This window comes from Raphanus sativus, chromosome 5, assembly GCF_000801105.2.
Source record: "Raphanus sativus cultivar WK10039 chromosome 5, ASM80110v3, whole genome shotgun sequence".
Taxonomy (NCBI): Eukaryota; Viridiplantae; Streptophyta; class Magnoliopsida; order Brassicales; family Brassicaceae; genus Raphanus; species Raphanus sativus.
Window position 1 is genome coordinate 27532110 of NC_079515.1, and position 13715 is coordinate 27545824.

Consider the following 13715-nt stretch of genomic DNA (forward strand, 5'->3'; position numbering starts at 1 on the left):
TTCACACACTAGTTGTCTATCTCGAGATTTCTTAGCATGCACAGTATATATGTACTTGTCGTATAGAATAAGCTAAGACTATGTACCGATTGATTGAAACGTCTCATTCTATAGGATATATATTCACTTTAGTTATGGTCGTGTTTTGTTTCTTTTTGTTATATCGAGACACAGTCAAATACTTTGTGCAAAAAAAGTTGAGTGAATTGGGTGAAAATCCTATAATAACTTGTTAATTAGCAAACTACCTAAGGCAAAATTTATGTGGGCTTTAATGTGTCAGTAATAGAAGCAAAATGACGATAAGACCCTTTTCGTATTTATCAAGCCATATAAAAGAGTGCTAAAAAATATCCCCTAGATTTAGTAATGATTCACCTAAATTTATTTACCTCCCCAATCACACGTCGCATACAATAAAATATGTATTGAGGAGAGAGACTGGAAGTTTAGGGGAAAATCTGTCCATAAAAGCAGGTATGCAACGTGGTCTTTCACATACATGTACCACAAAAATAGCAGACTTTAATTTCTTGGTATAGATAAGGGCCATTTCTGGTCCAAAGGCCATTTTCATGAGTTTAGTTACTTTCGATTAGATATTGGTGAAAATTACACAAGGCCGATTCAAAAAGCATTTTTACTAAGTTGTACATAATTTTGCCTCATGGATATACAATTACTTGTTCAGAATTTTCCTTATGTGCCTTGTTTATTTAGTTGAGCAGAATTTGCCTCAAGGATATACAATTAAATAAGGTTTGGAAATAGTTGTATACGGCTAGAAATAATATTAAACAACTGAGGATTATGTTAGCTATGAAGATTCTTGAATTAAATTAGATTTAAAAATTGTTGTAACTGTTTAAAAATAATATTAAATAAGTAAGAATTATCTTGGCAATAAAGATTCTTCAATTAAACTAGGTTTTAGTCAGAGAGTAGCCGGTTAAAAATAATATTAAACAAGTAAGAATTATTTTAGCTGTAAATATTCTTTAATTAAATTAGATTTAGAAATAGTTGTAACCGGTTTAAAATAATATTAAACAAGTAAGGATTATTTTAGCTGTAAAAACTCTTCAATGCACTTGTGTTTAAACAGAGATGTTTCAAAACTCAAACAAGGTTCAATATTACATAGTCGTAGTTCATTAATACATCAAAAGCGAGAACCAGAAACATCCAAAGGGTGCTCAGACAACATCACAAAATAACAACACGATTAAGATAATAGAAAATCTCAGAGGGCTCCAAGTCTCGTGTCGAGAGTGTCCGTCGTTTAGATGCAGAGATTGGCGAGAAGCAAAACTACAAACCAAATCTGAATTGGCATCGCGGTGCACTAAAGCTGATGTTGGTTGGTTGACAAAGTCTGCAGGAGATTGTTTCTTATTATGATGTGTAGCTGTTAGATTTACTGTAATTGTAACAGAAAAACAATCATAATTAAGTTAGACAGCTAAACATATAAGTGACCGGGATTTTTATAAAAGTAGCAGAGTAATCAGAGACTTACAATGAATGTCAGGGTAAAATTCCCAGGTCTAGAACTTGTTTTGCTGGACCTTGACAAGAATGACAAAATTAGCAAACAGTGTGGTAGAAGCAGAACAACCAAAAAGGGACACAAACATCATTAGCTATCCAAACAAAACATAGTATCTGCAATCTTTATGAATAAAAGCTAAGTACATTCGTAGCAATGTAATGTAGAGTGCATTGTTGTTAATGTTAGTACTTCAAAATCCAAATTTATTTGGACAGTTCTGGGAAAAAAACGAAGATGTCTTACAATGTCGGTCCCGTCACCCTTAGAGACTTCTTCAGCCTCATGATCGTCGGCGACTAGAACCTGAAACATTTACTTGAATAACAATGTTAAAAATATGAAAAAACGAGAAAATGTTTTGCAGTTTGTAGATTATAAGCAGACCATAATGAGGGCAATATTCATAAATAGAAGCTAAGCAAATTCATAGCAAGGTAGTGAGCAAATGTATGTTGCTAACATGTGCAAATCGAAATCCAAAAAAAAAGGGACACACACATCTTTGGTGGTCAAAACAAAACATAGTGTCTGCAATCTTTATGAATAAAATTTGATTCAGTCCACCACTACACAGGTGCAAATAGAACCATTGCTGGTATAATTTTCTGCAAAATAAAAAGAAGGAATCAATTTTTAAACAAACACTCTAGCGCCAGGAAAGATGAAAACAAATATAAATCTAATTAACTGACTCGGAGGAGGAAGACCAAAGCTCACAGGCGGCGAAAAGCTGAACCAAACAGGTCCATACCAAAGCTCACCGGTGGCGAAAGATGCCAATTTATTAGCAGATAAGGCTTGCACCGGGTGTCGTACTTCCTGGGACGACTTTTCTTTCTCCTGACTGGGCTCAATCGGAGCCGTCAGAGCTGAAGACGACGGCGCGGAGTGAGGGTAAACCGCGAGATGAGAAGGAGAAGAAGAAGATACATCGTTAGGTTGTGGAAAATTATCATTACTGGAAGGTGCGGCGGAGACGTGGTGGGAGTGTGGTGGTGCTGGTGGGGGTGGAAAGGATGGTAGTAAGGAGAAGTGAGATGCCTTTCGTTAGATTCTTTTTTTAAGATAGAGAGAGAAAAATTGTATTTTATGATAAATATTCATAATAAATATTTAAATTATTAAAAAATATCAACTTGTGTGACAACAGAAATAGGGGTATAATCGTCCAACAATTTTTGAAGAAAGTGTCGAAAATCGTGAATGGGTATCCACCTAAATAAGACATAATTCTTGTGTGTACACTGCAAATACTCAAAAAAGTTTCTAATTTTGATATATTATCGCAAAGTGGTCAAAGTTTGCAGAGGATGAGAGTGTATCAATCCGATTGGGCTTGTACTCTAATAAAAATCAAAATGTTCTTGTGTATTGCTTTATACTTTCCATATACATTATCATTTTAGAATATTTAACATAGACTTTGTTAGTTTTATGAATTTTCATAGTATAATATTTTGAAAAGTTATCATGCTCGATAGCCTTATACATTTTTTTGTTGACGGGGTCATGAATAAAACTCTTAGTTAGGACTTGCAGATTCAAGATAATAACATCAAGTTACTTTTCTTGATATTCGAATAATCAACTTATGAGAAGTTTTTTACCAATTTCACCAAGAATCGTTCAACTCATTTGAAAAATATATCGTGACTTTGGGTAAATGGAAATTATAGATATGAAATTAGAATATACATAGAATTTAAATAAGTAAAGATAATCACTTTCACATTGACGATGGAGACGAAGACTCGTGTGAAATTGAGTTTGTACAAGTCGTAGACGCGGCGTGTAGCGTACACTGTATGCTCTACTTGTATACTTGTGCAGTTCCGTAATCCTTTGATTATGGGACAAAAACTCAAAACTCCCAGAATTTGAAAAAGACTACAAACGCTGAATTAAATTATATTTTATTATGTTCCCTACCAAGAAGAATCAGTAACTATCAAGCGCAAACACACACAAAAAAAACCCACTAGATAATAGATATATGATTATATCTTATAGTTTCTGTTTTGAAATGTGTACTGTACTGCATTACATGAGTCATTTACGAAAAAGCCAAAAGGCATATAGTCATTCATAACTATCAAGTATTATCTCGAGAGGACTTTCGACATCCCTCGCATTCTAGATCGAATTCCGCATGGGCATATTGGAAATATATATAGTCATCTATAACTAGCTTCCGTATAGCTTTGCTTTCTCTTTTCCTTTTCCTTGAAATGTTTGGTCACGTTGTAAATCATATCCAGTTATGAGTAGTGTAGAAAGAAAGACTATTAAAGTGGTTTCAAATTTCCAACTAATGCGTCAAGAATACAAAGTCTGTAATATAAAAGAAAAGCTTCCCATAACATGAAAAGCTACAATTTTTATGTCCATTCGATATGGGGGAAGAACAATTTAACGTCTCACAACACTCGAGAGCCACACAGTTATCACGATCATATTATATATAATATTTATTTATTTATTTGTAAGCTATGAAGTAAATTTTGTATCTGAAAAACTTGTGTTTCTAATTAAACCGTATGTGTGTGAGAGGTGATTGAATATATTTGTATTTAATTTAAGATGGATTTGCCATAGTATTTTTAAACTTCTTCTTTTGTTATTTCCCAATTTTGTTAAAAATAGCATTTTAGTTTATTTTTCTTTTGTAAACTAAAATGCTATTTTTGTAAACTAAAATGCTATAATAAAAAATTTGTATTGAGGTGCATGGACAGAATATTTTATTTTGAACATACATCAAACTTTTTCGAATCTTATTGCTTCTGTTGGATGCATCCATGCATGCATGCATCACTGTAGGAAGACGTCATTATACGTTAGCTGATCTTGTGGAAAAGAATGCCAATTAATAAATTAAGTGCTTCCTAATAATAATAATAATAATAATCTAAGTATATATCATAGTAAAATATACTGCATATGTTTCTCATACTTATAAGTAGTTTAAGAAAAAATGTTTGTTTTAAAATATAAATAGTTTTCGTTATTCTATGTAATTTTTAATTTTATAAGATATAGTGTGACCAATCAAATAACATAGAATTATTTATAATTAGTTTACCTATGCTTAATTTATATATCAAATGCTAATTTTAAAACAAATAATATTTTTCTTAATTTTTGTGTATTCAACTAAAACTATACATATACATAAAAATAGAGGGATTATATAACAACTTAACCACTAACTAGTGGTATGTGAATTCCAGAAAGCCAAGTGATGCTGATTCGAATTAACTCCACGACACTTAATACGTGCGACCACATAGATGTAGAGACATAATTTGAGTCTTATTTAATATCCGAAAAAGATATAGTTAAGTCTGAGATTTATTATCCAGGATCCGAATTCTATTCGAAATCCGCTTGGAATTCATCCCGAAAATAGAATATTTAGAGACGCCTGAATCCGAATTCAAATAATAAAATTAAGGATCCGTCAAAATCAAATCCGGATCCGGAATCTTAATTTTTAGATTTGGATACCCGGATCCGGATTTATATTTATAAAATATATTAAAATTTTTAATTTTATTAATAATTATATTTGATATATTAATATGTGTTCATAAAACTAGTTTTATAATACTATATTTTAGTTTTTAAATATTATATCCATATTTATATTTATAAATCTTGTATAAATATTAAATTTATGTATTATTTTAGAATTTTCATATTTTAAAAATTATTATTTTTATTAATTATTTTTATGAATCCGGATCCGGATCTAAATATCCGCGACTAGTATGATATATAGACGGATATCTGGAATTCAATTATCCAGAAGCGGATTCGGATACTAGAATTCACGGATCTGAATAACCCAAAATTTTCAGGATATCCGGATCTGTCCCACCCTAGATATAATCATGAGTTACATATCCTTTAAAGGATTAGTTTAGACCCTCTCAATACCCTCATGTTAATCAAAAAAATATTTGTAACCATTTTGATACCCAATTTTCGTACTTAACATAGTTATAATTTATTTTATAAATATTTCCTTGGGAAACCGTGATGTCTAATATTTATAATCATAGTTAGATTCGTAATTTATCAGTTTTTGCAACCTGTTCAATTCCATTGCTCATTGCTATGTACTTTACTATAGGGTTTGGAATTATTATTCGGGATCCGATCTGAGATTCAATTCGGATATGTTCTGAAATTTAATTTTAATCCGCTCTGAAAATAGAATATACATAATGTATAGATCTGGATCCGAATAGTAAAATATGGAATCTTTCAAATTTGAATTTGAATATCTTAATTTTTAAGTTCAAATATTTGGATTCAGATATTAAACATATTAAATTTTAAATTTTATTAATAACTATAATTTATATATTAATATTATACCTAAAACTAGTCTTATAATATTATATTCATATTCATTTACTTTTGACTGGGTGATTGTGGTTGAATGGTACAGAGATGGGGTTGAGACGCTAACATGTTTTCAGGTTCGATCCACCTGCTGCACAAAACTAAGTCACAATTATACTGGTCACCTTACGCGGATATGGACTTATGCTTAAGACCCATTTGAATACCCAGAGTCCAGAGAGATGGTCTATCTGTGGGTTATACCTCCACTTGGAGATTAGTTTGAGTCTCTCCGTGGGTCTGGAATACTCTCATGTTAATCAAAAAATAATATATATATATATCTTATATTTATTTTTTATAATTTTATTTCTATATTTTAATAAATTTTGTATAAATAACTAATTTATATATTATTTTAGAGTTTTAGTATTTTACCTTTTATTTAAATTATTTTAAAAGTTGTTTTAAATTTTTACGGATTTGAATATAAACTCAAATACTCTGAGATAATATAATATTTGGACGAATATCCAAAATTCAAAAAGCATAGATCCAAATTTAGATACTAAAATTACATCTGACAATTCAGATTCAGATCTAGATTTAAGAATTTTTTTTGGATATCCAGATCCATATCATCTGTTGTTTATTAAGGGCATGACTGGTTCAAACGCAGCGGTTGCAGTTGGAGGTATGAGAGTTTGCGGGTGCGAATGGTTGTGGTTTCAAGCGTTATATAGCGTTTTGTATGACTGGTATAACATTTAAAAATTGTTGCGTTTACGGGTTATTTGTGACTGGTTAATTATGAGAGATTGCAGCGGTTTAATAATAAATTACTAATATAAACATATCATAACATTACAAAAATATAAAAACATACTATTGTGATAAAATATAAAAATTATTAATATAATATGATTAATAATAGTATTATTTAATAATAGTATTATCTTTATTTATTTAATTTTTTAATTAGTTGAAAGTTATAGTTTTAATATATCTTTTTGATGATTTATATTAAAACTTTTTAAAAAATATTATGTTTTGTTTTATATATGTGTATATCTTTATATATGTATGTATATTAGTTTTAAGAAAATCTAATGAATAACTAATTTAAAGTTTTTATAAAACAAATTATGATACTGTTTGTGAATTTAAATTAATATATAAAATGTGTATATATTTTTATTTATAATATTTTCATTTTTAGTTTTAAATTTTAAAATTCTTAGAAAAATAATTTTATAATTTTTTATTTTTCTGCAACCGCCCGCAAACACAAACACTATCTGGAACTAACTTTTGATTTTAAAAGATTTGGAGTGGTTTGAAGTGATTTATTCTTTTGCATAAAAGCTATGTTTGCGAATGGTAATTGAAAAACCAGTCAGGTCCTAAGTATTCTACTGATAAAATCAACGTGCCCTTTTTGTCTTAGAGTGTAGAGTTACTCCATCTATAAACAAAGTCACCGATCGAGTTCACTTTCATGTGTTTGTGACGAGGCATTTTAATACTGTTTTTACATATACGACATGGAAATTATAATAGTATGAGGATCCGAATTTGATTCGAAAAATATTTTAAAAATATATATGTTTAAAAATTAAAACTGTAGTGGTTGGGAGACAGTGAAATAAAACAAATCCCTCTGGTATTACCACGTATTACAATACTAACAATCAAGTTGAGTGGTAACATGAGTATATGAAAATGTGAGTTTATTTATTTATTATTTATTGAATTTTAGTGAAAGTTCATAATACTCCACATGCAATTTGATCCTAGTAAATCTAAATCAATATGGCCTAAAAACTTTTAGAATATCTTCTTTCAGTAGAAAAACAATTCAGTAGTAAAATATTAAACATACTGTATATGAACATGGCCGTTTTTAATATGTGCAAGTAGTGTGATCAAACATGGTATCAATCCTAAAAAGTTTTTATATTTAAGAAAATATATGTAAAAGTTAGAATTCTTTTGAAGTATACTTCTAAACTAGTGCATATAATCTCAAAGTTTAAAAACAATTTGAGACGACATATACGATCTTTTTTTTCCTAAAAGATAGACATATACCATCTTCTCCATTGACTACCAGTTAATTTTGATTTGAAATACAATAATTCATCACATATTCTTTAATTCTTATGGTAAAGTTGCCAACACATTTTTCCACCATATACTTTGCCATTATAGATTATTCAGTTATATATAGTTATTCAACTGTAGACCATATTTCAAAATAAAAAAGAAGTGATTGCCTGAAAATGCTAATTAAGATTATATTCATGATGAATTGATATGTCAGCATCATTTTCATATCCAAGCTTATAGTCTGGTATATTCCTCCAAATGAATTTCACCGGTTAGAGCCTAGTCAGTTGTCATTTCATGATCTTCTCAAATTTTTATTAGTATTTTTTGGAAGAAACTTCCTGACTGATGTTGCAGATATATCCGAAACGCTATCATTAAAGAAGCTGACCTAATAATTACCTAACAGGAAAGTCATTTTGTAATTATCCTAAATTAATTTCCATGAACTTCTTCCACATCTCTACTCCATTTTGTAATTTATTTTGCATATATGTCAGATAATGCGCAGCCATGTATGCGTTGCGGTTACACGCACTAGCCAGTGACGTCATGATATACATCTTACCTATCTTTCGTTAGACGAAATATGATTATGCACAACTTGCACATAGATTATTGAGTTTAATATAGAAGTATTAGACGCAACGACTTGGAAAGTACAGATCCAAAAGCAAAGGAGAATTGCGAATGTTATTTTATCACTTGTCTCCCGTCGGCGGAGAGCGCTTGATCTTCACGCCACTGATTCTGGAGCCAGAATTACGATAAGGGTTGTTGAGAGGTTGCGAGATGATATAATGTATGTGAGACTCAAAACATGAAGTGAGAACATAGGATCATCATGTGTAATCTTCGTATGTACATGCAAAGTTGTTTCATGTCTCGCCCCGATCTCCCTTACATGTAGTTAAGTTTGTTTGTATATTATCAACAGTGTCACATAGGACAATATGATGTAATGGACCAATGTATAAATGTGTGATAAACATCTTCCTATTAGCTAGATTTTGGACGTAAATTAGATTTATATTTACTAATATAGTATCAAAGTCCATCGTTAAAGTTTAGGAGATGATTATCCACGTAGAAAGTTTTTGAGTAATTTTTGGGTTCACTCATAGGGTGAACTTCTAAGTTCACCAACCAATAGGATTTAATTATTTCAAATTTGATATATTTTAAAAAATGAAACAAAATATTGCGAAATTATATTACATTTCAAAAATAAAAAATAAAGTAAAAATAAATAAAATAATACTAAATGCAAAAAAATAAGTATTTTTTTCAAAAAAAAAATTAACACCACAAAAAAACACTAATCTCTAAATGTTAAACTCTAAATCCTTTAGTAAACCTTTGGATAAATTATAAAACTTTGATTTAAAAAAAACTATTTATAACACAATCAACAAAAAAACTATACCCTAAATCCTAATCCTAAACCCTAAACCTTTGGGTAAACCCTAAACCCTTGGGTAAATCCGAAATTCTTGAATAAATCTTAAAATTTAAGATTTATCCAAAAGTCTAAGATTTAATGTTTGTTGGGAGCGTTAAAAATATTTTTTGAAAATATTTGTTTTAGATTAAAAAGTTTTGTTTTTGTGATTAGTATAATTTTTATTTAATTTTTATTTGAAATTATAATATAATTCGATAATATTTTGTGTCCTTTTTTAAAAGATATTGAATTTTAAATGACACAATCCTATTGGTTGGTAAGGTTCACCCTAGGGGGTGAACCGAAGAATAAGTCTAAGTTTTTTAGAACATTTCTAATCTACTCTTATTTTTATCTTTATAATATTATTTTTAAAAAATACATTGGAGTAAAAACCCATCTTTATTATATAGTTTTCTATTTTAAAAATATGAATAGAAAAATATATTGGAAATGATCTTATCTATCTAGCCTATAAAATAATGACTAATCTTGTTGTGACTCAATAAGACTCAATTATATTTCTTTTTATTAGCAAATTTTTGACTGTGAGTTAGGTTTACACTTACTGATATGTATCTTTTGAAACTACCAACAACAATTTGTATGACTAATCTACTTTGACTTAATTAGGATCTGAATGATTATCATTTTAGACTTTGACTTTAGAATATGCCTATAGAAATTTTAGCTCTACAAAATTTGGCAGTTAATTTAAATATATATAAAAAGTTAATTGACAGTTTGACATAATGAATATGTAATATTACTTTAATATTTCTTTTAATTATGTAAAATTATACTAGTACTGAAATAAATAAAAATATGACTCGAAGATAATGCAATATACATTTTAAAAGAATAAAAATAAAAATAAAAAGTTAAAATTTATTCACTAAAAATATCCATGATAAAATTAATATATATTTTTGTGACGATTATATAGTTATTGTAGGACAAAAATAATTAATATAAAAACACAAATTTTGTTATAAAAGTCATGTTTAGTTAGCTTTAGAAAATACAACATAAAAAGGGGAGAGCTATTTAAAGTGATTTTAACCACTTAAAATAAATAAATGCCACAAAAATCTGATTGTTAAAATTTAAAAACTTTCTAATTTTCAAAAACCATGAAAACCGTAAGAGCAGTTCCATCAGAACATCTTCATATAAAATCTTAACTATAAAAGAAAAAACAAATTACAGAAATTAGGAAAAGAAACACGATAGTATCTTAAACAACATGTTTAAAACCCCACAAAAGTCGACCAAAAAAAACCCCCACAAAAAAACTTTTATGCTATGTGCACAATTGTGAGTGGTTCAACCTTTAAACAACTATTAAAAATAAATTAAATAATTCAGTTACATATGACAAAAAAAACAGTTCTACATTTAAATATATTAATATTATTTGTGTAAAACCCTTTTCCCATATTCACCCGATGCTCTAACGCCAATTGGACCTTTCATAAAAGCAAATGACTGAAAAGCCCATATGCGATCAACAACGAAGAAGCTTGCGAAACAAGCAAAACTAACTTGTATTCACTTAATAATAATTAAGACAACTACAATTACTGACTCACTAAGCTATCGATTTTAATGGAACAAAGATAGCAACATCATAAACGCATACGTCATCTTGATCCGTCTCGCTAATATGCCCTTAGATCACATGACTGCGATGGGTGTTCAAGTAGTCAATGCAAAGCATGATGTTTGTTGATTGTATCATTATTCATGGATTCATAAGGATACTCAAACATTGCAAAGTGGAATAGCTAGTATGAGAACTATATAGTATATACTCTCTTATTCTGCGGTCCAGCGCATTATTTATGTAGAACATTAGTTTTGAGAGCTGATACTATTTACTTTCGTTTAGTACACACATAACAACCAAAACGACTCTCACTGCAGTTGATAAGAAATTTAAAAACTATATTTATATGTTACATAGTTTTTAATCAAACTTTACGTACCTAAAGTTTTCCAGCGAGCATAAATGCCCTGTAAGCAACATCTTTGACTTGATTCTGATCACCCCAAGCCTCCTTAAACTCATTAATCATCGAAGGTTTTAAAAGCTCTACTCCTTGCTCCTTAGCCTTCACCAGAGGCTGCCAAGATTTAAAAAACCCTAAATACCCATCAAGCGAAAGCTTATGTGGAATCTCGAGAGCTTTAGGTCTTCCTTGACTCCCAAGTCTTATATTTTTAAAAGGAAACTCTATTGCTTTATAACCATCAAACGCCAGATTCATAGTCGGGGTTCTGTACGGTTTCGTTGAATCTACCAAACGTTTCATGATGGAATCAACCGTTGGGGTGACCACGAGGTCGTTGTAGACCCAAACCGCGATCACACCCCCTTCTTTACGAAGAACACGTCTCACTATGGCATAGAATCTTTTAAGGTCGAAATAGTGGAGAGATTGAGCGGCTACAATGAAATCTATGGAGTTTTCTCCACCGAGTTTAGCCACTAGATCGTCGTCTGACATCGATGCTGGAGTGTGAAGGTATGTGACTTTTGGGTGCGGCTTTGCAAGACTGATTTGTTTTTCGTTTATATCAGTTGCCACCACTTTTTCGTAGTAATCAGCGACCTATTTTCACATATATAATTGGGACCATGATTAGTTAGTAAAATTGCAAGAACATCGAAGGAAATGATGTGGCAAAAGCTTCAAGATAGAAAGTATGTTGGTTTGCTAATGGTTTTTTTCCGCCAAACTAGAAAGACTCATAACCGCTCATAAATATACGAAAGTGAAACATTGGTTTATGGTTTTTAAAATTTTAAAAGATAATATATGAATATATGCTTCACAAATTATATTTTATAAATACTAACATTTTCTAGAAATTTTCTATAGCCTTTAAAATTTGAGGACCGTCCTGAACTGACAGAAATAATCCTTTTATTAGAAAAGTTTATTAGTTACCGACGTTTTTTCGACGGATTTGGATGTTAATTTCCTTTGTTTCTTTATTCCTAGAAAATATAGCTTTTAGGACTAGCTAAAATCTAAAAGACTTATTCTTGGATTCACCCCTAGAGTGAAACTAGAGGTTCACCCAACCAATAGGAATCATTCATTTCACAATTCATATCTTTTTAAAAAGGAAACAAAATATTATCAAGTTATATTATATTTTTAAAATAAAAAATGTTAAAAATAAATAAAAATAGTAATATATACATAAAAAATTAAAAATATTTTAACTCCGTCATCAAAACACTAAACCCTAAACTCTAAACTCTAAATTAAAAACATTAAACACTAAATCTTAAAAATACCAAATCTTTAATCCTAAAAAGAGTTTAGAGATTAAGATTAAGGGTTTAGTATTTTTAAGATTTATTGTTTTAGTGTTTAGTGTTTTTGATTTAAAATTTAGGATTATCCAAGTGTTTATGTTTTACCCAAAGGTTTAGGGTTTACAGTTTAGGATCTAGGGTTTAGTATTTCAATGATGGCGTTAAAATATCTATTTTTTTTGCATATACAGTACTAGAGTTTAGGGTTTAGAGTTTAAGATTATCCAAGGGTTTAGTGTATACCCCAAGGGTTTAGGATATACTCAAGGGTTTAGGGTTTATGATTTAGGGTTTAGGGTTTATTTTTGTTGATAATGTTAAAAATATTTTTTTTTATAAATCATTTTTTGTAACTATTATTATTTTTATTTGTTTTTATTTTATTTATTTTAAAGACATAATATATTAATTGACAATATTTTGTTTCCTTTTTTAAAAGATATCAATTGTGAAATGAGTGATTCCTATTGGTTGGGTGAACCTCTAGGTTCACTCTAGGGGTGAACCCAAGAATAACTCAATCTAAAATACAAAAAAAAAAAATCTAAAATACATTGAAACAAAAAATAAGGAGAAAAATTTGTCTGTGTTCTCTGTGGATATTATATTCGACGTTTTTCAATAATAATGAGTATAAAGAATAGAACAAAAACATACAAAGAAGATGAAAAAGATAACATACACCAAGAGCAGCTTGACCGTTGCCGGTTCCAACATCCCAAGCGACCTTATGGTTGCTGGTTCGACCAGCCAACACTTTGTACCATATCGTGGGATATGTTGGCCTTGCGTTCAAGTATTCATTAGCTTGCTTTCCTGTCAAAGTAGCCATTTGAGCCATTTTCTGTTTTCTTTTTCTTTCTCGTTGCTTCTGGTTAATAAATTGCGTTTTTGCTTCATGAGTTTATATATATTCTCCAAATTTTGGA

General features: G+C 29.7%; 1 protein-coding gene across 9 annotated transcripts; it reads right to left on the reverse strand.

Annotated features, from left to right (window-relative positions):
• Nucleotides 1-1091: 1091 nt before the first annotated feature.
• On the reverse strand, nucleotides 1092-13674 carry LOC108862068 (uncharacterized). Of its 9 annotated transcripts, none has more exons than XR_008945944.1 (7): nucleotides 13469-13674; nucleotides 11444-12070; nucleotides 2245-3392; nucleotides 2051-2157; nucleotides 1796-1855; nucleotides 1520-1562; nucleotides 1092-1420 (listed from the first exon to the last, which is right to left on the reverse strand). XR_008945944.1 is itself a non-coding variant. In XM_018636093.2 (3 exons), exons 1-2 carry the CDS (start codon nucleotides 13625-13627, stop codon nucleotides 11444-11446), a joined length of 786 nt encoding a protein of 261 aa, XP_018491595.1. In that variant the 5' UTR covers nucleotides 13628-13674; the 3' UTR covers nucleotides 8602-8761. The 9 variants fall into 9 exon arrangements, 1 of the variants encoding a protein (XP_018491595.1); XR_008945941.1 differs by having other exon boundaries at nucleotides 1520-1568; XR_008945942.1 differs by having other exon boundaries at nucleotides 1520-1568; nucleotides 2241-3392.
• Nucleotides 13675-13715: the final 41 nt, after the last annotated feature.

Bases quoted from the DNA above. Each gene is read 5' to 3' on its own strand.
- LOC108862068 (XM_018636093.2), bottom strand. From the start codon at position 13,627: ATGGCTCAAATGGCTACTTTGACAGGAAAGCAAGCTAATGAATACTTG. The intron at 12,071-13,468 runs GTATGTTATCTT...ATGTGAAAATAG, and splicing joins ACGGTCAAGCTGCTCTTGGT to GTCGCTGATTACTACGAAAA.